Below are 25,496 nucleotides of genomic sequence, written 5' to 3' on the forward strand. Positions count from 1 at the left end.
TAACTATCACTGATTTTGCAGATGTTTCTTTCTGAAGATCTTTGGTATTCCATCATCTACAGAAGTCTTTTTTTTTTTTTTTAAAGATTTTATTTATTTGAGAACACGAGCGAAAACACGCTAGGGGAGAGGGAGAGGGAGAAGCAGAACCCCAGCTGAGCGGAGAGCCCAATGTGGGGCTTGATCCCAGGATCCTGAGATCATGACCTGAGCCGAAGGCAGACACTTAACCGACTGAGCCACCCAGGTGCCACCCCCCCTTTTAAAGTCATCTATAGAAGTCTTATACTTCTGACCTATTTTTCTTTATCCTTATAATAGTAGCCTGAAAACAGTCATTAACCATTTTTGTTCATTACGTGGAGCCAACTTTAGGAAGATGTTACATAGTCTAAGCTGGTCCAGTAATAGTCATGTGGTTCTCGGAGGGCAAGGGGCAGAAGTGCAGCGGGGTCCTCCTGGGTGCTCTGAAACACGCAACCACCTCCCTTTTCAGGACACAGGAAGATACTTCTCTTTCAAAACTCTGTGCCCCTAAACGGACTGCTCAGACTATTCCTGTGGTCAGCAGGCAGATGATACACATTACCCCCCAACTCTTGCTGTCTTGCCTTTACATAAACCTTCTTTAAATGGAAATCATTGCTAAGAACTCCAGTGCTCAATTTAGAAACACCCAAACCCTTCTCCAACCTCTTCTGCTCCAATTAGACCCTCCAGTCTTACGGAATCCTAGTGAGTTCTGAGCGATGACTGCCTTTAGCATCAGTTATAATAATGTACTTTTAGGAAGAGAACTCCTCTTACCACTTCCACTTGCCTCAGCTTTTAGTAAGAATAAAATACTTCCCTCAAAATCTAAAAAAGGGAACCATGACCAGGGATTAAGTGAACATATATCTATTTTTATTATGAAACATTAAATTTTGACACATTGCTTCATTTGCTTTTTAAAAATCTATTATCTGACTTAAACCTATTCAGCAAAAATGCCAATAAATTATGTAAATCATAGTTCGGGTCTTTTTAAAACTAGGTCCATTAATATGTTTCATGACAATCAAATAACAATACTAAACCTGAATTGTATGAGCTGTTAATTTGTAATGTTTTAAAGTTTAGCTTAAAATAAAACCAAAACCAACCACATGCGATACGCTACTGCAGAAGTTTCTGAGAAACGCCTTCCCTCCTCACCCCTCCTCATCTCTGTGCGTCAGTATCCTTGTTTCTTCCCTGACGTACACAATGCAGCCAGATCAGGTGTCAAGGCACTCGTTTTAAACTGTCCTATCCTGCCCATCTTAGGAGTCACACTGGATGGAGGGCTGATGATACCCCCCAGCCTATGCTATCTTGCCTTTAAGTAAACCCATTTCTTTAAAGGGAAATCATTAGCTAAGAAGCCCAATACTGAATTTAGAAACAATGATTCCAATACACATTAAATCAAATGTGTTAGTACTAAAAGTCACATATTGTGAAAAGTGAAAATAATAGACAAATACAGAACTTATGTAAACAACCAATAAACTAAGATAAATAGCACTGCCACCACATGCTTTAAAATGGTGTATTTTTAGTGTCTGAAGTTCTTTGCAAATTATCTTTTGGGACAATTCAGATGAATTTCAATAAAAGATGTGTGTCCTGCAAGAAGTTAGTTTTAGGGTTTCCAACATGAGTGGCATCATTTAAAAAATACATCAATAGTCTTATTAGTGAGTGTTTTCCACTTGGGTTTCTAAATCTTTATTTTCTGTGGAGGCAAACCAGAGCACTGTCTTAAGACTCCATCTTCAAAGTTACAACACAATCTCCATCATTCCTACAGATCTGAAAGCTAGATATGACTCTGGTCCTTGCCATCATCTTCATCTTCATCTTCCTCATCATCCTGGTCTCCAGATTCAAGTTCATCTTCTTCTTCCACCTAAAGGGAATATGCACACTTACCATTACTAAGATTTGGTCACTTCACATTCAACACATAGACACATACTCTTGATAAATTCTTTATTCCAGCAAGTGTAGATTACAAGCCATCTGATTTCCTTGATTTACTGCTCAAGGCTCTCACCTTTTTTTTCTTTTAAAGATTTTGTTTATTTATTTGAGGGAGAGAGAGAGAGAGAGAGAGAGGGAGAGAACAGAGGGTGAGTGAGAAGGAGAAGCAGACTCCCCACCAGCAGAGAGCCCGAACCCTGAGATTGCGACCTGAGCCGAAGGCAGATGCCCCACCGACTGAGCACCCAGGTGCCCCTCTCTGCCATTTTTACTATGAGATGAGATTTACAGGTTAACTTGCTGACAGATGGCCATACCTCTCTACACACAGATGTGGACCAAACATGAGAAAAGAGAATGGCACATACGGATGATGAGAGTCTCATGACCACAGGAGCAAAAAAATTCACTTAGGCTCAAAGCCCAAAAGAGAATAGTTAACAAATGCTGGAAACTGCCTGTGTGTTGTAAGCCTATTCACCGAACACCGTGAAAGCAGTGCAGACGATCCCATATTCATGGACCCACGTATTCATGCCTGTGATATGGATATGGAGGCACAGCATTTCCATGCTACAGTACAATTCTTTAAAATAGACCATAAATCGTTTCTGGAAACATTTCAATCTTACCGGATGACCAAGTTCCTTGAGTTTATTCTTTAATGAAAATATTTTCTGATCTTGATCAGCCAACAGTACCAAGAGATCATCTTGTTCTTTTTTAGAATCTGTAACATCCATCTCGAGCTTGTTTTTCTCGTTTTGTAAAATGGCAATGGTACTGTTAGATGCATCCAGCTGCTCTTTAATAGCAGTTCTTTCCTCAGACAGAGCTTTAATTTCATTCTAGGAAAAGAAAGGGGGAAGATCAACTAATCTAAGATTAGCATTCACTCTCATTGGGCTTTTAACAAATAGGTTCATTCTTTCTATTTTTAGGTTCATTCTTTTTTATTTTATTTATTTGAGAGAGAGAGAGAGAGCATGGTGGGGGGCAGAGGGAGAGGGAGAAGCAGACTCGCCGCTGAGCAGGGAGCCTGACGTGGGGCTGGATCCCAGGACCCTGAGATCATGACCTGAGCCGAAGGCAGACCAACTGAGCCACCCAGGTGTTCTTTCTATGACAATCTGAGGATTTCGGGGGGTGGAAGTTTTGGAGATAGAACACACACACACACACTCAGTAACATGAGAATTTATGTTAGGCCATACATCAAAGATGGTTATTGTGAAAAATAGAGTTTAACATCCAAAAAATAGCTTTAAGAGCTATTTTTCAAAAAAACCTAAGAGAGAACACCATTTCAGAAAACCAGAGAAATAACTAAAGACACAAAACACTTTACAGGAGAAGCATGATGGGCATCAGAATTGGAACTCGGGTTAAAAAAATTGTTTTATCCCAACTTCATGCACACAATCAAATGGGAAAGAAAAATAGCTGCAAAAAATATCTGCAGCTTAAAGACAAAATAATCTGACCACAATCCAAAACGCACAATCACACATTATCTTCTCTTTTCCACGATTGTATTCATGCCTTTTAGTTTTATTATTACTTTCATCTCATTCTTCTCTTCATGTTACTCATTCTGATTTCTCTGTCACGTAGGCTGGCAGGCTCTATTGCACCTGTGTCCTTAGCCTCATGGAAAGCCTACATGTGGCTTGTGTTTTAGCCAAAGCTGCACTCTTTATTTCTTTTTAAGATTTTTTTAGATTTATTTATTTATTTGAGAGAGAGAGAACACAAGCGGCAGGGGTCGAGGAAGAGGGAGAGAGAATCTCAAGCAGACTCTGCGCTGAGCGTGGAGCCCAACGATGGGCTTGACCTCATACCCTGAATTCGTGACCTGAGCCGAAACCAAGAGTCAGAGGCTTCACCGACCACACAACCGAGGCGCCCTGTACTCTTTCTTATTGTGACTCGAGATTGACAAGAAAACTTCTTTTGATGATTTCTACTTTCAAAATACATTCATACACATTCCTACTTTATACATGTGATATCACTATTTGAAATGACATTAATAATCTTCATTTGTGTCATCTTCACTCATCCAAATAGCAATGGACACATTGTGAGATAAAATTACACCCCATTAGCTTTCCTCATAAATCTAAAGATTTGAGAAATTACATGAAATAAGATCAAACTTCCTGGAGTTCATTTCATAGGATATGCAATAAATAAAAGTTGCACCAAAGAGCAACCTTTAACTCTTTAGTCTCCTGTAATAGTGCTGACAGTCGGCCTTCTACGTCAGTGGTCTTTGCAGCCATTCCAGCTTCACTCTCTCCTGGTGCAGGAACTGACTTTGCCTGAAGGTAGACATTGGAGGGGAAAAAAAAGTTTCTTTAAAGTACAATCAATGTGAAATCCCAAAGGTGATTTAATTTTCTCGCTATTTTGAAACTGTATTTCCAGTCACAGAAAACAGAATTCTTTATGTACTGACGCACATAAAGCGCTCTTCCCGGAAGGACGAGCAGTGCCTCCAGTGGAGTGGGAGGCTAAGGCTGAGGCAGGAGAGCTGCAGCATCAGATCTCAGCGGAGCATGAAGGCTGCGTTAAACAGCCTCAAGGTCAGACCACAGCTATAATAGCGTTTAATAGCAGAGAATATTTCTCAAAGCCCTTTCTTCATAATTTTTCTGTAAGTTAAGTCCACACTGTTATTTCAGAGACACAGGTGGGGAAATTGAGCTGAATGCCATCAACTGGTGAAATAAATTTTTTTCTTTTTAGATTTTATTTATTTGAAAGAGAGAACAAGCATGGGGGAGGAGCAGTGGGAGAGGGAGAGAAACTCAAGCTGACTCCGAGCTGAGCATGGAGGCTGATGACATGGGGCTCAATCTCATGACCCTGAGATCATGACCTGAGCCGAAACCAAGAGTCAGACACTTAACCGACTGCGCCACCCAGATGCCCCAAAATGCAAAGATTTTCTTAAATGCTCCAGGAAATATTCTTAAATCATGATTTTCTAATCTTTCCCCACCTTGTTTCTACAAAGAACTGGGAAGGAGGGTGCTGATATAACAAATACTTAAAAATGTGGAAGAGGCTTCAGAACTGATAGCGGCTGGAAGAGCTTTGAGGTGCCTGTCAGACAAATCCTAAACTGCCTTGAAGAGACTGTTGGTAGAAAGGCTATTCTGGTGAATGCTCAGAAAAAAGTAGGAACTAGAGAGGAAGCTTCAATGGTCTTGGAGAAAACATATCACCATGAATAGAATGTTGGTAGAAATATGGATGGAAAGGTGGTTTTGGTGAGGCCTCAAATGGAAAGGAAGAACATGTTACTGGGAAGTAGAGGAAGGTGACCCTTGTTATCGAGCGGCAAAGCAATTGGCTGAATTGTGTTTCAGTGCTTTGTAGAAAGTAAAGCTTATAAGCGATGAACTTGGATATTTTGCTGAGAGATTTCTATGCAAAGTGTTAAAGGTGTGGCATGGTTTCTCCTTGATGCCTACAGTAAAATGTGACAGGAGAGAAATAACTTGAAGAAGGAACGTTAAGCAAAAGGGAATCAGAATGTGAAGATTTAGAAAATTCTCAGCCTATCCCTACTGCAGTAAATGACAAAGCAGATTCTGCTGAAATACCAAGGATGTGGCTGTACTACCATCTGTAAAGAAGTTACTTGTGTGGCTCATGGACCCAGTCAACCATCTCAGCAGAAGCTGGAATAGTGACAAGATGATCCAGAAGGGCCTTTTTGTCTGATGGCTTGGATCCCTGTGTACGGCATGGGTCACTAAGAAGGTTTTTGACAATTCTAGACCAGCAGACAACCTGCCAGCTTGGACTGATGGACTGAAGGGGACACAGATGGGATAAAATACAAAATACCAGCAAAATGAACCATCACATAACTTATTACACTGATCTGGTGAGTCTGCCTCTAATGTGGCTGCCACCAAGGCCCAGAAGCCCATGTGACTAGAACTGTGGCCAGTAAGTCACACATCCGCTTCTACCACAGAGCAGCTGAGAAATAACATCTTAACCTTGTGTTTACTATCTTGCAGGGAAAAAAGAGTAACAATTAACGTACAAATGTTTCTGTTTTCTGTAACAGCTCCTGCTTTTCTGTTTGCAGTTTGGTGATCTCCACAGATTGTGAGTTTAACTGAGACTTTAATGTTGCCAGCTCCTAGGAGACAAAAATAATTGAGTTACAACATGAAATAGCATTATTCCATCAAGGAAATGTCTATTTACAGGAAGAAACTTAAAATTACTTCCTTTCTTGGCCCCTCTCTCTAAAATCACAACTTCCAAGTTTTAAAATCTAATTCTAAAAAAAAACCATCCTGGAACTTCAGATTTAAGATAGAGAATTAAGCAAGTTCCTTATACATATACACCTCTGTTCTTCTGAGATGCCATGTAAAAAAATCATAGGGTGGGGGGAGAAGGGAAAAAGGAAGGAAGGAAGGGAGGAAGGGAGGGAGGGAGGGGGAGGGGAGGAGAAGGGAGAGATAAACCCACAAGGACATAGAGAATAAGAGAAAAGAGCAATAAAACTGGGGAATTTCAGAAAGCAAATGGCAGTGGTAACGGACCGCAGGATACCTGAGAAAGCTACACACCTAAACTGATGTTTGAGAAAGCAGCCCTGCTCGCTGACCTGCAGTGCCCGACTACCAAAGGCCCGGGCTCTGGTACCACCAGGGATCTCTGCAAGTGTGGGTAAAAATGGGGTCAAAATAGCAGGGCTGGTTCAAAGTCTGCTTAGGAAGACCACCGGGTTCCTGTTCCAATCTCATGCATCAGGCAACTGTTCCTCTCCTCCTTGCCAAAAACTAGACATTTATTATTTGGAAAGGGAAAATGAGACATTTTTAGACCATGGGCCTCCTAATATAGATGAAAGTAGTTAGTACTGTAGTGAAAAGGAGGGAATTAATTGAAAGTTTATATATCATTAATGTCGAAATTCCCAACCTTCTTCCCTCTCTCCACCAAAAATGCACAGGGGAAAAAACCAATTATAACCATGGTTCTCAACCAGGGGAATCTCTCTCACAATATTTGACAATGTCTGTAGACCTGAGGTAAGTGGTGGGATACTGTCATGTAAAAAGCTCTTTTGTTCTCTTAAAACTTTCTATCCTGTACATATGTGGCTTTCCTTTGATTTGTTTTTTTCAGTTATCTAAGTGAGTTATGAGTTACATAGACATTGAGATCATGGACAATTTTAGTATTCTTTTTATATAGGATTTTACTATATATTATAAGAAACAAAACTGTCATTTAAATCTCTTTTTAACAATGTAAAATTGATAAAAGAAAACTGTAGAAAGGAAAGAAAACAAAGCAATGCTCTTCTTTAGAAATATCTAAAGTTTTGTTGGGAAACACAAAGAGTAAAATTTTTACTTGGGATTTACAAACTAAGATCATTTATTAATAACTTAATTCCCTTTAATTTTAATACAGTTCTAGTGTAGGTAGACTTCATAAAACCAAAATGGCACATTAATTTTCCTCATAAAAACTTGTAACTTATAAATCCTTAACGACAAATGGTTTTTTTTTTTTTTTGAAGCTTGATTGGAGAATCTACTCTGGGGCACACAGACATTATCAAAATATGACACAGTTTCTCTGTGTACAGTTATTCTTCTCGCAGATCAGCCACATCCGTGGGCTAGGACCGCATGACTAGCGCAGAAGGAAGTCAGTCCTAGGTTGGTGGGGTTGTCCATTTCTTCATTTAGTATTACTTTTTTTTGTTTTTTAAAAGAAACAGAAGAAACATATATTCCTTTTTTTTAAAAGAAAGCAAGAAAGGAGGGTAGGATAGAAGAAAAAGTAAAGGAAGAAAGAAAGAAAATTTTATAAGGGAAAAAACACAACTTGTTTAGGGATAGTATACTAATGAGCAATCTGACACTTTTCTAGGCTTTTCTTCCAATATTTAATTCTATACATAAGTAGTTCTTTCCTGACTCTTTTCATGAGCAAATACATTTAATATTCTCATTGGATAAAGTCAAATTTGCACTAACTAGTTTCATAGGAAATTATAAATCTTACCGATAAGTAGGAAAAAGCTTATTTTACTTTTTTAGGTGGTCATCTAATTGAGACACAAATTTATTCCTTTTTCCAATTCTAAATACAAACATTCTTCTGAACAGAATGGTTTAAACACTCAGTACATTTAACCATGCAATTGTCATGGTTAATAGTATATGAAAATTAGGCATAAGATTTTATATCTTCGTATTTGCAGCTTATAAATACACTTAAGTTTTCCTTAATCGTTAGTTCACTGATAATCTACAAATAACTTGGGTGAGATGCTCAAATCTGTTAAAAAGAACACTATTAAAAAATAAAAACACTTAATAGAAAGTAAAACACCATTACCATATAATTAAAAAAGCTTCCGGACATTCACATAACTACCTTTCACTATCAAATTTTGCTTACACTAACAAAGTAGTTCTTGAGTAATGAAACTACATGGCTGTTACTGTATTATAATTAAAACAACACAAAACAGAACTTGGATCAAGCTGGAAAAATTACCTGTTTTAATTCTGCAATTTGTTCAGAATCTCTAGAAGCTGTTGCTGAAGACTGTTCATTTGTGCCAGGTGATGCTTGGGAAGATTTCTACAATAGCACAGAAATAAACTATGAAATAAATTCAGTATATACAGATAGGAAACAAAACTGTACACATATAAGCTACCTTATAGAGGTTTACTAAAAATTTCACATCAACATTTTAATTTTTATATCCAAGATAAAATTTCAACATAGCGCACATGATCTACAATTTCTCCATAGCTAATAAATTTATACTTATGCTAAGTAACTTATTAAACATAAGCACTTATCTAAGGTCATATGGAAAAAGAGCATAAACACAGGTATCTACTGAGGGATTTCCATGTATTAAAGAGCTTTATATAGGGTAGCTCATTTATTCTCACAACAACAAAACAGCTATAACCACTACCAATTTATAGATCAGGAAACAAGTTTAAAGAGGTTAACTAAGTTGCTTAAATTCAATCAGCTAGGAAGAGCTGAAGCTTTAGACGGTGTGACACCAAAGCTCATACTCTAACTTTTTTTTAAGTAAACTCTGTGCTGAATGTGGGGCTCAAACTCACAACCCCAAGATCAAGAGTCCCATGCTCTTATTCTAAAATTTTACTAGGTGCCAGGTGCCCCCCAAAGCTCATATTCTAAAACTTTACTATGACACTTTGATTTAAGGGATCCAGGAAAATCAACAAGCAGGATAATGAGAATTATTCTTGACCTCTTAAACTTTTTAAATATTTACTCACCAAATTTTCAATCAGAGAGTCCTTTTCAGCCAGCTGGCTTTGTAAAAGTTTCTGATTACTTTTTAATTCTTCTATCTCTTCTCGTAACCTACCAACTTCTTCTGGTTGAATGCCATTCACCTGAGCCCCGTCACTGTAAGAACCTTGATGCTGATTGTCTTTTCCTATTAAGACAGGAAGAAAATTTGAAAAGCCAGCATGAAACTTTAGTTTTTCATTTCTTGAATGAGAAGATTTAAATATAAAAATACAAAATTTCCTTAACTCAATTACTTTGGCAGCACTTTTGTAATAAGCACATTTAATTTTTGCCAGTGTATTGATAGAAATAGTGAAGTATTAATATTTTCAGGTTTCTGGGGAGAAAAAAACATAGTCTTATTAAGACTAAACTGCATGGTTTGGTTATCTATAATTAAGAATTGCAGTAGTTTTGGGGTGGCTGGGTGGCTCAGTCGGTTAAGTGTCCAACTCCTGGTTTCCACTCAGGTTATGATCTCAGGGTTGGGAGACTGAGCCCTGTGTTGGGCTCTGTGCTCAGTGCAGAGCCTGCTTGAGAGTCTGTGTCTCCCTCTGCCCCTCCCCACCTCTCTAAAATAAATATACCTTAAAAAAAACTACAGTAGTTTCAATTCCAATTTGGTCAATTAACATAAGAGAAAACAAAATCCCTTTTAAAATCTTCACAAAGGAATAGCTTTCTATGTGTACTAAAATAACTGACAAATTATTCTTACAAATAAGGAAGTGAGAGGGGTAATTTTTTTCTGAAAATTTTAGTCATCTTCATATAAATAAAACAAGCTGTATTTCTAAATAGTTAGCATTCCAATCATAAGCACTATAGGATGGGACTATTTACAAGCATTTGACTCTTACCACATGCCAGGCAATGAACTAGAATTTTATATAAATTATTTCATTTAATTCTCAGATGACACAGATATTATTATCAGTTCCATTTTGCAGATGAGGAGACAGAAAGGTTAAAGAAGTCATTCTCAGCTGGCTATACATTGGAATCACCGGGAAGCTTGTAACAATTACTGATGCTTGGCTCCAACCCCAACTAATTAAATCAGACACTTGAGTGGGTCTCAGTATGGGTGGCGTTTAAAAAAAAAAAAAAAAAAGGAAAGAAAAAGGTCTCAGGATATTCTAATATGCAGCCAAGGCTGAGAATCAATGGATTGGATACTAAAACAGGTAGCAAAGAACTTGGACTTCAAACTCTGAATTACACACTCGTTTGTTACAGTGATTAAGGTTAGAGAAAGACTTGTCCACAAGAATAATCTATTTGACTTAGTCCAGCTTTTGGGGACACTATAATAATTACGGCTACCTATACCTACCTAGCTGTACTTTAAGAAGATTATACTGATCTTTGTGTTGCTGAATCTGAGATACTTGCTGTGTGACTGCTGTCTGGAGCTGTTCGTTTTGACATTTTAATGTAGAAATCTGCTGCTTTAATTCCTCAAGTTGCAGATCCTGTGAAACAAAAAATTCAAGTGTTTTAAATTTGTACTAATTAGCATCAGGAAAGCGAGCAAATTAAAAATCAGAGATTATTTTGGGTCATGATGTTAAAGTACTCAACACTTCCAGAACCACTCAACAATTAAGTAATAATACATTAATGTATGCACCACGGTCAATTAACATGCAGCAGAACCATACAATTTCCAGTAAGGCCCCGTAATAAGCACCATGGCACAGCCTGCAATCTCACTGCAATTACTGGGGTGGGGATGGTCAATTTTAAAAACTCCATTTTGTGGTCTGTCAAACTATTTAAGAAATTTATACCAAACTACATAAGAAACTTAGGATATATACACATGCATCTACACTACTTTTAACATAAAAGATAATTCTAGAACAGAACATTTAGAAGGCCAAGAAAAGAACTTCCAACTCTCACCACCCTAATATAAATAGTTGGAATTTGATCTATTTCTTTATTTTCTGCTAATTTTTTTACAAATTCGTTTTAAACTTGTCATACTCAGTCCATATGTCATTTTGTAGCCTTTACTTACTATTCAAGTTCCTCATATTGCTAGTTTTTCACAATCATAACTTTAAATTTGTACTCAATATCAGTAGATGCAATATAATTTACATTCAAAAGCAACACTGAGGTTGTCTTCCATTTTTCTAAATAAGAAATATCACAATAAATATCATAGTCATATTTTTGTTTTCCTGAATTCTGAAGAATTTCCTTAGGAAGGATTCTCAAACGTCATTCAGTTTATATAAACATTTTATAGTTCTCAATGCTTGTTGTCTAATTGCCAAATGGCATTTTAAATAGTGAGAATATTTAAAATTAACATTACTAAAGCAGAGTCATTATAGTAATTATGTCAAATCACTCTTTCCTTTTTCTAAATTAACCATATTTATCAGCCCCAAGTGTAGGCTGTAACACCACATTCCAAGTATTTCTTTTCCATTGCTCTAAAGATACTACATTCTACCATCTGGAAACGACTCCATATTTGTACTAAAATATAGATGAAAAATCCTAATAACCATGGGTAGTTTAATGATTTAAGTTAGAATCGTTCAAAGACGATTCTAATTTACTGATCTGCTTATAAACTGAAAAGCTCAAACTGAATGCTAAATATACCACTATATTTTTATTCTTAGAATTTCAATCTCCACAATATAGACTAGAACAGGCAGTTCTCATTTAGAGAGCTCTACCCAAGCTCTTACTTGCCACGCTTGCCTCAAGCTGTGCACAGTCAGCAGGGCGTGGATGGCAGTGCAGGGAAGAGGGTGCACCTGGCCCCACATGGAGAGCCACCAGTGTATTGTTTTTAATGACCCTGGCACTTTAATAACATCAGTAATCTCATTTTCCAGATAATACTGCAGCACTTTTTAGGATTCCAATCAAGCTATACATCATGTTGAGGAATAAAATGAAAGAAAAAAACAAGAAACGCACTTTGAAGAAAGGTAATGGAAAGCTTAAGGAGCTCAACACAATCCAAGTGCGGAGGTTCTCTGGTATCCTGCCGAGAAAATGTCAATTGATGATTTCGAGAGGGTAGTTTTGACTTTCATCATCATTCTCCACTCTAATAAATCAGCTCCCTCTGTTGTTCTCAGCATCATCTATTCAGTCGTGCAAGATGGAGATCTCAGGATCATACCTGACCCTTTATGCTCCCCCACACCCACATCCAATCATTACCCAGTCCTGCCACTTTCATCCACTTTGGTTTTCACATTTCTCAGGTCTGCCCCCTCTACAGCACGGAGTGTGAGTTTGAGAGTAACACACGTTTTTGAATTCTGTTCCACCAACCACTGAGTGACCCTAGACAAGTTTAAATTCTCTCAGTCTCGGATTCCCCATTTATTCTTAAATGAAGCTATTAAATACCTTGCAGAGATGCTATGGAAATTAAATGAAATAGTGTTTAAATTGTGTTTTGTGAGCACCTAGAACACAATATACAAAACATAGCAGCCATTACCACCATCAGCGCCACAGTTCCCACCCCTAGCCTGCCACAACCACCTCCTTCTGGAGGTCTCTCCCTCTGGCCTTGCCTCTCCAATTTCCACTTGGTGCAGCCACCAAGTGTTCTATGTACATGCCAGTAACATGTCCTGCCCCTCTTCCCCATCTCTCCTTTAGCCCAGCTTATTCCTAGCTATCCGTTTGGGGCTCACGTTCTGTTTCCTCTAAGCCCTTGCTCTTTACCTAGCTAAATTAGGTGCCTCTCTGCTGCCACATACCTTCCAGCACCTGTATCACTAGACTTAATATGTTATGTGTGTCACAATACCTACTTATAGCTTTCTCTCCCCATGACTGATAGGAGAATATGTCTGATTCATGCCTTTATCCACCATACCCTGCACAATGTTTAGCACAATATTAAGCATTCAGTTTGTTGAGTACTCAGATAGTTTTGAATTATTTAGGAAAATGAGCTCTACTTTCTGTATCTTCTTGCATATGAAATGTCAGGAAAAATTCTTCCCTAAAGTAGAAAAGTATCAATACATCAGACAGTGTTTACAATTTATCAGTACGTACTTGTTCTCGAATCATATTTTTGTAGTGAGTCACAATACTGTCATGCTGTTCTAATGTTTTCTTCACCTCTTCTTCTTTTTTATCCTCTTCACTGGACTTATAAATAGCCTTAGTTATCACACCTATAAAAGAAAGCTTATTAAAAATGTATTTAAAAAAATTTAAAATCTGGGGCACCTGGGTGGTTCTGCTGGTTAAACGACCAACCCTTGATTTCAGCTCAGGTCATGATCTCAGGGTTGTGAGATCAAGCCCCCAGTGCTGGGCTCTGCACTCAGTGCAGAATCTGCTTAAGATTCTCTTCCACTGGTACACCTGGGTGGCTCAGTCAGGTAAGCATCTGCCTTCACCTCAGGTCACGATCCTGGGGTCCTAGGACTGAGTCCCACATCGGAGTCCTTGCTCAGCAGGGAGCCTGCTTCTCCCTCTGCCTGCTCTGCCTGCCACTCCCGCTGCTTGTGCTCTCTCTGACAAATAAATAAAATCTTAAAAAAAAAAAAAAGAAGACTGCCTCCTACTCCTTCTGCCCCTCCCCCCACTCACAAGCGCACATGCACGTGCTAGCGAGCTCTCTCTCTCTAAAATAAACAAAACCTTAAAAAAAAATTAAATCTTATTTTATTATTAAGACTTAATCAGCAAAAACATATGGCCTAACTGCATGACAAGATACAGTCATTCCAATCTTATTGAATGCCAAAAATCCTTCAATGAACTGTAGACTAAGAGCTAGGAAAAAAACCCCTACTTTTGGCTTACCATATAATCCACGTGTCCAAAATATATGTATACGAAATAATCATAGGTACTTTCTAATGGTAATCAATATAAACTTTGTCTTACCTTCAAGTTCTTTTACCAGCTTTGTAAACTCATGATCAAATATCATGTATTCTGGACTGGGAAAGTTAGGCTGTGGTTTCTGAGACGCTCTGGAATACAACTCATGTTTGCTAATAAATCCTAGTTTCTCTATGAAGTTTTCTTTGCCAATCCTCTTCTCTATTAGTTGTTTTAATTTCTCTCTACAGAGATAAGCATATTGAGATGCTTAAAAAAAAGTCAAAACAAAACATAAAACTTCATCTACATTTTACTTTGGCAGAAAAAATTTATCATTATCACTTGATGACAACAGCAGGTCATTTTCCCCTAGCATTTTCCCCTTACTTACTTCATGTAGCTCTCAAGTGAGTTATCATTGAAGTAAATTGAAATGCCCAAAAGAAGGGCACATAAGCCTTGGACCAACTGCTCTTCCTCACCAAGATTTTCTGCAATTTGTCCTGTAAGCTGAAATTTTTGTTAAGGAAACTAATGGTTCATAACATCCAGAGTATTTTACTTTACAGTTTGAATTTGACATATATTTCATGTAAGGATTTCTACAAAAGCCTCTATATATAGTTAGAGCAAGCATAAAACAAACAATGGTCCCAGAAACACACATACACACAGCTTAAGCGTCATCACCACCTTAACAGTCTGAAAAGCGGCAACACAGATGAATTCAAATATTTAGAACGCAGAACCGCCTCTCATTGAGAGGAAGAAAGAAGAATAAATACTTGCACGTATCTTACTAAAACATAAAGGATACAAATGGAACATTGGCTGAATTGTGAAGAAAGTGTGTTACTGCGATGGGACAGTTGCTTAGCCAGGTACAGAGCAGCATTAGCAATCCAACTCTCGTCTGTATTTTGCTTCCCTGCAATAAATAGATATGTTGACAGAAATCTCATTTTATTTTTTTTCAAACTTAAAGTTGCCCTAAGATCCCTCTCCATTTGTATTAAAAGATCTTTAACATCTTATAAAAGATAGGTTAGAAATCCACAAGTAAAAAATTGAACAAGAGTATGCGTTCTTGTGTCCTCTTCGGGCTGTACTTCCCAAAACGAATAGAAAGCAGAAATTAGAATTGATTTATGTTCATAAACATATACCAGGTTATCTAAGATACTACTAGTGGAAAAACCTGGTCTGCTAAGGAAGATGCATGATGTGGATGCTTGAAAAAATTTATCAATCCAAAAACAGTTTACAATAACAAAAATTTGCCTAGATGTTTCAATCAAAATTTTGAAAACAAGTTTCTGATAAAAGGACAAGTTCTACCTCCTTCAAAAAATATCAGGAAAAATAAAAAGAAATAATCTCCTGAATTATTTAGTCAAATTCCATTAGAGAATATATTCCCTAACAAGAATAATAAATAAACCATGTTGTAAACTCACTGACAGCATGCCAGATAATGAGAATCACAAACATAATGAAGAAAAAGATTTATTTAAATTAGCTAACTGCCCCAAACCACTAACATACCACTGACAACTATAGTTAAACAATATTGAAAACTAGCACATCCATCAAAATGACACTTTCCTAACTTTTAATAAACACATTTGTATCTCCTATGTGGGATAGTCTCTTACCTCATAATATTGCCACTGCCCATATTACATTACATAACCTATTTTTTTTTTTAAAGATTTTATTTATTTATTCGACAGAGATAGAGACAGCCAGCGAGAGAGGGAACACAAGCAGGGGGAGTGGGAGAGGAAGAAGCAGGCTCATAGCAGAGGAGCCTGATGTGGGGCTCGATCCCATAACGCCGGGATCACGCCCTGAGCCGAAGGCAGACGCTTAACCGCTGTGCCACCCAGGCGCCCCAATAACCTATTTTTTGTTTAAGAGAACAAAAGTTGTTTGAAACAAAAAAATGAAATTTAGCACAGTAATGGATTACTTTGGGGTAATTTCAGAAAAATATCCAAAACACAATTATTCAAAGCCAGACAAAGAATAGATTTAAAGTAACCATCACTGTGTTTTGAAAAATCACTCAAGACTGTTCCAATTTCATGAACCTTGAGGTCAGTATCTTGGCCTTTCTATAATACACTTTCAAGTATATTTCATATTTAACTAAACAAATTCAAACTAGACTTCTTCAAAATGATCTGCCAAATAAGCATTAGCTTTTACATGACGCATTAGTCTTACTTTTTCCTTGCCTCTATGTCATTACTATGCCCATGGTATATCTTCATGTTACCCAAGTAGATTTGAAAGTAAAAAAATATGTATTCTCAATTGACTATGTGCCACAGAGAACTTTCAATTACCCAAGTAAATAAATGCAAATATTTCATTGACTTCCCCTAGTTATATACAAAAAATTTATTATTCCTTGGAATACCATCTGCAAGTACCAAAAATACCTACATTGTATATACAGGGCATCCTATCAAATCACTGGCTGGTGTCCAAATAAAAATGTAACTAGATTTAAATGTGGATCTTCTAGAAGTATACCTTTGGGGTCTAACTGAAGGGTAAGAACAGCAAAGTTAAACAAAACTAGTTAGAATCAAGACAGAATGCAACACCCCACTTAAACTATGGCAACAAAAGAAGATAAGGTACTCAGGAATGAGCCTAACCAAAACTGTGTAACACCTAAACGAGGTTGGGGCACCTGTGTGGCTCAGCTGATGAAGGTTAAGTGGCAGACTCTTGATTTCAGCTCAGGTCATGATCTCAGGGTCCTGGGATTGAGCCCTGCCCACCCCATCTGGGCTCCTGGGTCAGTAGGGAGTCTGCTTCAAGATTCTCTCTCTCCCTGTGTGCCCTCCCACTCTGTTCTCTCTCTCTCTCTCTCAAGTAAATGAATAAACCTTAAAAAAAAAAAAAAACCTAAACGAGGAAAATTTAAAAACACTCCTAAAGGGCACAAAAGTAGACCTAAATCAATAGAAAGACACCATGTCCTTAGAAAAACTCAAAATCATGAAGATATTAATGCTACATTAATCTGTAAAATTTATGTAATCCAAATAAAAATACCAAAAGGTTTTTCTTCTCCCTGCCGAACTAAACAACCTGGTTCTCAAGTTCATATGGAAAATTAAATGTGCAAGAACAACAGCTAAACTGTAAAAAAAAAAAAGGAAGAAAAACAGCAATGAGGTGGTACCACGTCATAAACAGACAGGAATCAAGGGATAGAACAGAAAGTCCAGAAATGATTCATCTATGAATGGGAATTCTGTGTATGAAAAAGATAGCATATACACATTAGTGGGATACAGGAGGACTTAAAATGTTGGGACAACAAGCTAGATATCTAAAACAGGTCAGAGGATCCATAACTCATATGGTTCATCAAGAAAAATGGAACGAAGATTTAAATAAATGCAAAAAATGAAACCAGAAAGCATGAGACAAAAATATGGGCAAGTTTGTTAAAATCCTCGGGAAGGCCTTTCTAAGTACGATATAAAATGTAGAAGCGATAAAAGTCTGATACAAAAAAAAAAAATCCAAAATAAAACACCAAGGTCAAAAAACAAATGACATATCAGGCAAAATATATTTGTAACTTATCACAGATAAGGGTTAATACAAAATGAGTTCCTATAAAAATAGAAATGATTTAACAACGCAATAGAAAAATGGGCAGACGGTATGAACTGTAAGAAATGAAAGTTCACAGAAAAGCTTTAAATGGTGTATAAACATATAGAAAGCTATTCAACCTTTTGGAAAGAGAAATGCAAATTAAAACTCACTAAGATAACATTTTTTACCTCGCAACAGATTGGCAAAAATACAAGTTTGATAACACATTGTTGGTGAGGTTGTGGGGAATTACATAATCTAACCCACTGCAATCTTATTTGATTTTGCTAATGGTTCAAAATGGTATTAGTTAGGGGAAAAAAAAAAAAAAACAGTGGCTAGGCATAAAAAGCACCTGAAGACAATAGAAGAAACAAATAATAGGAGGCAGGGAATCAGGACAGGGGTGGGTGGGGACAACGCTTCTTATTGTATACTTTTTATATCATTTTGATTTCAGAATCATGTATATACATATATATTTTAAAGTAGGTACACATATTTTTAAAGATTGAATTGAATTCTAAGAGTGGCAGTATGGTATCAGTGAAAATATTTGGCTGGGAATTAGAAGAACCAAATCTTCTACTGCCCTATTTGTACAAGTTCAATATGTTATATGGGTCCCAGTTCCCTCATTTAGTTAAACAGAGGCCTTTGGATTAAGTAATCTCAAACACAGACGTTAAAAGGATAGGCTCTAAATACCAGGATTTGTATCCTGGTTCTAAAACTTCACAGCATGAAACCTTACCATTATCCTTCAATAGGGGAAATAGTCAATACCTATTTCATTGAGCTGTGGAGTGGATTAAATGGGTTAAAACGTGTTAAGAACTTAGAACAGCACATGGTACACAAATAAGTGTTCTACGAGTGCTATAAATTCTGAATCATCCCTTCTAGTTATGCAATTCTTTGGTCTCTACCTATTAAAAGGAGGACTAATGCCCCAAATTTAAAATAGATGGCAGAATAAAGTTTGAACTGGGAAAAGGAAAAAACAGTAAAATTGCTGGCATAAATTTTTTTTTAAACTTTAGTGAAATACAGGTGGTCCTTGATTTGCTACATTAATAGAAAGTCATGCATATCGGAAACATGCAAGTGAGGACTGTGTAATAATGCTCTTTTGTGCAGATTATATTATCCTGATGTTCATAAATCATGATTTATAATAAAGAAAATGGAAGATAATTAAATGTCCAAAAATAAGGAAATGGTTAACTAACCAATGTTATATCTATCTGGTGAAATATTATGCAATCATATAAACTGATGTTTATTTAGTGTTTAATAACATGGAAAATATTTGTAAGAAAAGATGCAGAATACAAAATGGAATCTAATGTATAACCACTCCTATATAAATAAACAGTATAGTAAAAAAAAAAGACTGGGGGTGCCTGACTGGCTCTGTCAGTAGAGCATGTGACTCTTGATCTCAGGGTCATGAGTTCAAGCTCCACATTGGGTGTGGAGCCTACTTAAAAAAAAAAAAAAGTTTAACCAACAGTTACTTTGGGTAGTAGAATTCCTACTTCCTAGTTTTTATTTTTTTTAATTTTCCAAAATGAAATGAAAATAAATTAATAGGTACAAAAATGCTATAGTATTTGTCCAGTGTACAATTACAAACTGTCAGTAAGATCAATCCAACAAAATCCTGATCAAGTTACTCTATCCTCCAAAAAATAAAATTAGAAATTAGACCTTAAAGGCTATCGAAACATTCTGTGCCATTGCACTGATCTTCTGATGGATTCTTTATAAGATAAACACCCAGACCAACTCTCTCTCTCTCTCTCTCTATATATGTTATATAAAGCCACATTTCACTTTCTAGAATAATTTCATGAAACTGCTCATTTTGTTTATATGTTTATATTTGTTTGTATGATTGTTTACAGGTTCAAGTCAAGAAAAGTATGTATCTCTTTTCAGCCCCCAAGACCACTGAGAGTTGGAAAAATAAATGGATGCTGAAATTATAATTTCAGAGCATTCTGCGGGTTTAGTTACTAGAAATCACGGAATTTTACAGGATGGAAGAGAACCACAAACAAAATAAACGAAGCTGAATCATCTTACCTGTAACAGAGACTATTACATTTTCCTTATTATTTTCTAAATAAAAGTCCCTCTTATTCCTACTTCCTGGATTTCAAGTTTAGTATTTTACGTTGTTTATAAAAATACAAAAAGCTAACATTTTAAACTTCTACTCTTCAAGTATTACAATGAGGTTCTAGAGTATTATGATTAGATTCACTTTCTAGCAGTGGTCTCCGGGAATAGAGAATTAATAGGAAAGGGGCATGCTGAACTTTCTGACATTTTGAAATTCTACATCTTATTCTGGGTGATGGTTACAAAGGTATCAAAATCATCTGATTGAATACTTAAGGTCTGTACATTTTATTGTGTATAAGTTATACCTCCAAAAAATTCACTTCTAAATCACTGACATGTATACTTTTAAAATACCTAATATAAAAAATTCTGGAAGCTAAAGCTGCCAAGTATGTCTGTGTGTGTTATTAACAGGTGTTAAATCATGCTCCTACACAAAGACAGAATTCCTAACAGGACTTCAGTTTATCACTATCAACACTGGACAACTGAACGTATGACCAAACGTAAATATTAAGGTACACTCCTTTTTGGCCAAACACTCCACACACACACACACACACACACACACACACACACACACACACACAAATCAAAACCAAACAGAAATCACACTCCCCCACACACATCAAAAACTAACCCCCAATGGTTAACTACCATATGAATTATAGACAGATTTACCCATAATATTTAATTCAAAAATCTTTCAAATTACAAAATTATACTTACTATTGCACATTTTCAATAATCTAAGTAATATAAAAGTCATCACATTCTTTCATGTGGTGACTAGCTAAAGACAAAATTCTTCACCCTAAATTTTACTAGCTTCGAAATGGTTTCAGGGGGAAATAAACAAACAAGCTTGGGTGAAGAAACACACACACAAAAAAACACCAAAAAAACCCAAACCCAGGAATTCCAGAAAGTGCAAGCATACCCAAAGGAAGCACAAGTAGAGCCTCAGCATCCTTCCCACAGTTCTTAGTGACACCACTACACGGAGAAAACACCCCCGGAGAAAAACCGGAGAGCCACTTATGACAGAGAGAAACTTGCTGACACATGAAGGTGTGAGTAGAATACAACTTCAAACAAGCAGTTAAAAAAACCATCAGCAAAACCCAAGACAAAGAAAAGCCTTGTTGTAAGAGGGAAATGCCTAAGCTTAAACAAGCAATACATACCCGTCTGTCGATCTTATCACCCTGCAAATTATACATTACAAATTACTCATAAATATTACTGCTTTAGAAAAATTTAAAAGTAGAAAAATCCCTCACAGACGGTCTCTACAAACCCACACCAATAATGTGGAACAGAACAGTTCTGATCTTTTATTATGTAACAATGCATCCACATTTTGGGGGAGAAAGGATCATTTTATAGCACTATGATGACTCAGAGTGGGAAGACACCACTATCTTGAGAATTTCTCATTATGCATTAATTGTGAAGACAATGTTAGAGCAAACTCTCTGGTGGTGGTGGTCAGTTAATCGCTATTTGGCCTAAGAGAAGCTATTTACAACAGACAGCAACATGAGAATGACAAGTATTAAATACATAAGGATATGAATATTTGGGGGTAGTTTTTTCAAGTCACTAAGAAATAAATGATAAATCAAAGACAAAATAAGCTTTCAATCTAAGTAAACAGATTTTAAACAACAAAGGGCGTGTACAACCCCCTTTTTACCATAGTTAATTCTTCATAATTCTTCACCTTTAATTTATAGCTTCCTATGGATGGCACTGATATCTCTTTAAAAGCTCACAATGAAACAATTCAATGAGTGTGACGAGATTAAAAATTAAGAAGGACTCAGGACCTTATCACAGGGAGGGAGGCAGTAAAACTGGAAAATTCCAGAGGAAAGCAGAGTTTTTGACTTAAATACATTTTTTACTCTGGGTGATTCTGAATGCTGGTGACTGTAGATTTGCTAAAGAGCGATCCTGAACTATTCAACAGCAAGGCTGGTGTGTGGGGGAAATCATCCAAGAGTAAGTGACATTCTGAAATACCTTTGCATCACATTCCGGTGAAGCTCTGCTGTTTTCACTAGGGCTCTAGAGGAATGCAAATAGTTACTTTTCTCTCTGCTTACTGGCTAAATTATGTGCCGTAGGGTTTTGATGATTTGAGAGCTCATAAACATCAAGGACGATGGTTATATAAGTGATGGACTGGTATTCTACTTTTGTTTTCTGAAAGGGATATCGATTAGTTTGGGAAGAGAAAGAGGAATGCACAGAGCTATGAACCACTTTGTTCTATGCCCTCTTATAAACTGACCCAAATTTGGCCATGGAGTAGAAGAAAAGGACATGCAAGAACACAGTGGATGATGTAAAAGGAAACAGAAAGAAAAACAAAACACCTTTCTGTCCAGAATATGTGTTTCTATCATGAAGCAGATCTTATTAACTATTTGGCAAAACCATTCGTGTAAGAATATTGATTACTTTCTCTCCACAAACTATTTCTGGTTACAATGAGCCAATGAGTCCGTACCTCTTTCCTTTTTCATCTGCATCTACTAAGGATGTCCTTAAATCCTTGTATCACTGACATGAAAATGTATAGCTGAGACTTTTCCCCCCTTAGAGAGTTCTACTCGCCACATTACCTGTGAAAGGATGTTGGTGCACTGCTGTAATAAAGAGACTGGAGGGTTGCCGATACTCGTAGCAAGTTGAACCCTGAGCAACTGTTCTTTCTGGGTAGCATTTTCTTGCAAAGCATGGGCAAGGGCCACAGCAGCACACCAGTTTGAAAGTGAATCAGTAGAAAATAAACCTCCGCATAGTAACTGACCAGCTGAGACTGAGTTACCTGTTGCTACAAAGATGGCAGGGAGATGATAGTAAAAAATTAAATGTTGCTTTACACGCACACACAAATAGTATGAAATACTATTTTAAAATTTGTTAATTAGCAATATTAAGTTACATTTGTAAAAGCCTGCTTTTCAAAAATGAAAGATGATGAAAAAAGACCTTGTAAGAAGGGTAGCAGGACAAAGAAATGTTAGAACCTTTTAGGCATCAAATTGATGAGATGATATTCCAGAAAATTACTATCTTAATTAAAAACTGTCTTTCTAAAGCAAATTCAAGGAAATGCCATACTTTAAATATTCCACTACATCCCATGTCCTTTATCATTTAGGATATATTTTACTATTAAAAGCTTGAGAGACTATTTACGTTTCAAAACAGAAATTAGAACAAAATTATTTACCATCAATAGTGGAAGGTAGAAGCGTTGACACAATTTCTCCTTGTCCTTTCTGGTTTTTATATAAGAAACATTGGAAACAGTAGAGAACAGCACAGCGCAGTACAAACGGTTGCCTTTCATTGACCATGGACATGAGAAGAACTACAATTGCCGGTCTGTTGCGTTTAAAAAGAAAAGAACAAAAAGAAACATTGCAACCCAAGTACACGAATCAATAACCAGCCATTGCTGCTGACTGAAGAACCATAACCAGAAGGCCAGCAAGTTACTGTTTCTATCTCCATTTCACAGGAACCATCCTGCAGTGGAGACAGGTGATCTGTTTGCTTAAGGCACAGAGGAGGAGGTACCTAAGCTCTAAGGACCACAAACTCTCTTAAAATAGCAACATGTTAGGGTTAGGCCGGTGATGGGTAGTAAGGAGGGCACGTATTGCATGGTGCACTGGGTGTTATACGCAACTAATGAAGCATCGAACTTTACATCAAAAACCAGGGATGTACTGTATGGTGACTAACATAATATAATAAAAAAATATTAAAAAAATAAAATAAAATAGCAACATGTTTATCTCGTCAGATAATTTCTAGTTTCAAAACATACAGTTGACCTTCTTAAGAGAATAAGATGTATATACGAGATACGTGAAAAACCCAAAGTAAGTTTTGACTTCCTCAGAGGAATCGCAAGATTGCCCTTTTCCTACCTTGGTGGGTTTGAAGGTGCATTTACAGAAGCAAAGTAGTCTTGGTTTACTTGGTAGCCTCGTATAACTTCTGATACAGTATTAATGGTCTATTAAGGGGGGGGAAAATAAACATTTAGAGAGAGAGAAAGTCAAGGAAGAAAACCTGTTTTCAAAAGAAGAAAATGTTATATCCTTCTGTTTTGCTTTTAAATGCCAAAATTCAGACACCAAAAAAAGCAGTGAAGGCATTATAATCTTCTAACACTTTCTTGAAATAACATTTTAAAACATTAAGCACAGGCCTCTAATTAGAAATAACACCTGACTACAAGCTTTTAAAATATAAAAAAACTAAAATTAATAGTACTCTCTAAGAGACAGAATCTATTTCGACAAAACAAGGATACTTTAGGATAAAATCAGAGGACAAATTTAAAATATAACAAATTAAAATTTCAATTTAAGGATGAAATTGAAAAAACCTCCAAGTAAATAGAATAAAAAGACAACTAGGTCCACAGAAAGTCCAACAATCTTTTAATGGAGTTGCAGACACAGAACATAAAAAAATTATCAAGAAATATGAAAAACATTCTCAGAACTGAAGGACACATGTCTACAGCTTGAAAGGGCCCAGTGAGTGCCAAAAATAATTGGGGAGGGAAAAAAAAAAGTCTGTAGTAATGCATATCATCAGGATATTTCAGGAAATGAGAAAGAGAAGATCCCAAAAGTTTCTAGAGAAAAAAAGATTACATAAAACGGATTAAGATTAAAAATGGCTTCAGGGGCGCCTGGGTGGCACAGCGGTTGGGCGTCTGCCTTCGGCTCAGGGCGTGATCCCAGCGCTATGGGATCGAGCCCCATATCAGGCTCCTCTGCTATGAGCCTGCTTCTTCCTCTCCCACTCCCCCTGCTTGTGTTCCCTCTCTCTCTGGCTGTCTCTATCTCTGTCAAATAAATAAATAAAATCTTTAAAAAAAAAAAAATGGCTTCAGATTTTTTAAAGGCAGCACTGAAATGATTATTCTGAAAGCTGAGTGTTATGATTCTCAACTCTGAATCCATACCTAGCCAAACATTAGAGTAACTCTGAAAATAGAGAAATGACATCAAAGAGCTAAAAACAAGTTCTCTTGCCATTTACCTTTTTCAGGAAGTTAAGTAAACTAAGATAATGAGCCAAAAGGTTGAGGGGGTAAAGACATGGCCTGCTAGCTAAGGGATTTAAGTCAAGAGAGAAGTAAAAGGAGATCCTAGGGGGCTGGTGAAAGTACCAGGACAAGAGATGTACACAGAAGGAGACAATAAACAGCCCATATTGGAGCAGGAGGACAGAAGGCTTCCAGAAAGAAAAATGCCTGGGATGGAAATGATGTTAGTTAAGCATATATAGTCATAAAATTATAATCCCTGATTACTGATTTAAACACAAATTACTGACGGAAGTGAGAGGATTACACAAAGGAGAAGCAAGACTTAAGTGAGGAAGGAGTGAGGCTAAAGATAGTGGTTTTTGTTATAGAACTTTTATTATCATCTGTTCTTTTAATGTGCATGTGTTAATTTGAGAAAAATTTAAAAATAGTTTAAATAAACTCAACCTTTCTT

General features: G+C 36.8%; 1 protein-coding gene across 2 annotated transcripts in view; it reads right to left on the reverse strand.

Annotated features, from left to right (window-relative positions):
* Positions 1 to 884: 884 nt before the first annotated feature.
* Positions 885 to 25,496, reverse strand: part of USO1 (USO1 vesicle transport factor) — an 87,630-nt gene continuing 63,018 nt past the window's right edge. Inside the window, exons 11-25 of one of the 2 annotated variants that reach the window (XM_011224883.3) lie at positions 23,904 to 23,992; positions 23,198 to 23,352; positions 22,584 to 22,795; positions 21,138 to 21,158; positions 15,008 to 15,118; positions 14,582 to 14,700; positions 14,251 to 14,432; positions 13,408 to 13,529; positions 10,691 to 10,829; positions 9,336 to 9,499; positions 8,563 to 8,649; positions 6,074 to 6,172; positions 4,224 to 4,331; positions 2,640 to 2,855; positions 885 to 1,933 (exon numbers count right to left, since the gene is read on the reverse strand). In XM_011224883.3, the coding sequence (XP_011223185.1) occupies positions 1,844 to 1,933; positions 2,640 to 2,855; positions 4,224 to 4,331; positions 6,074 to 6,172; positions 8,563 to 8,649; positions 9,336 to 9,499; positions 10,691 to 10,829; positions 13,408 to 13,529; positions 14,251 to 14,432; positions 14,582 to 14,700; positions 15,008 to 15,118; positions 21,138 to 21,158; positions 22,584 to 22,795; positions 23,198 to 23,352; positions 23,904 to 23,992 (1,914 nt within the window). In that variant the 3' untranslated portion in view covers positions 885 to 1,843. The remainder of the gene's footprint in view (positions 1,934 to 2,639; positions 2,856 to 4,223; positions 4,332 to 6,073; positions 6,173 to 8,562; positions 8,650 to 9,335; positions 9,500 to 10,690; positions 10,830 to 13,407; positions 13,530 to 14,250; positions 14,433 to 14,581; positions 14,701 to 15,007; positions 15,119 to 21,137; positions 21,159 to 22,583; positions 22,796 to 23,197; positions 23,353 to 23,903; positions 23,993 to 25,496) is intronic. The other variant, XM_002919160.4, reaches the window with a different exon arrangement.

Source organism: Ailuropoda melanoleuca, chromosome 11 (assembly GCF_002007445.2).
Source record: "Ailuropoda melanoleuca isolate Jingjing chromosome 11, ASM200744v2, whole genome shotgun sequence".
Classification (NCBI taxonomy): domain Eukaryota; kingdom Metazoa; phylum Chordata; class Mammalia; order Carnivora; family Ursidae; genus Ailuropoda; species Ailuropoda melanoleuca.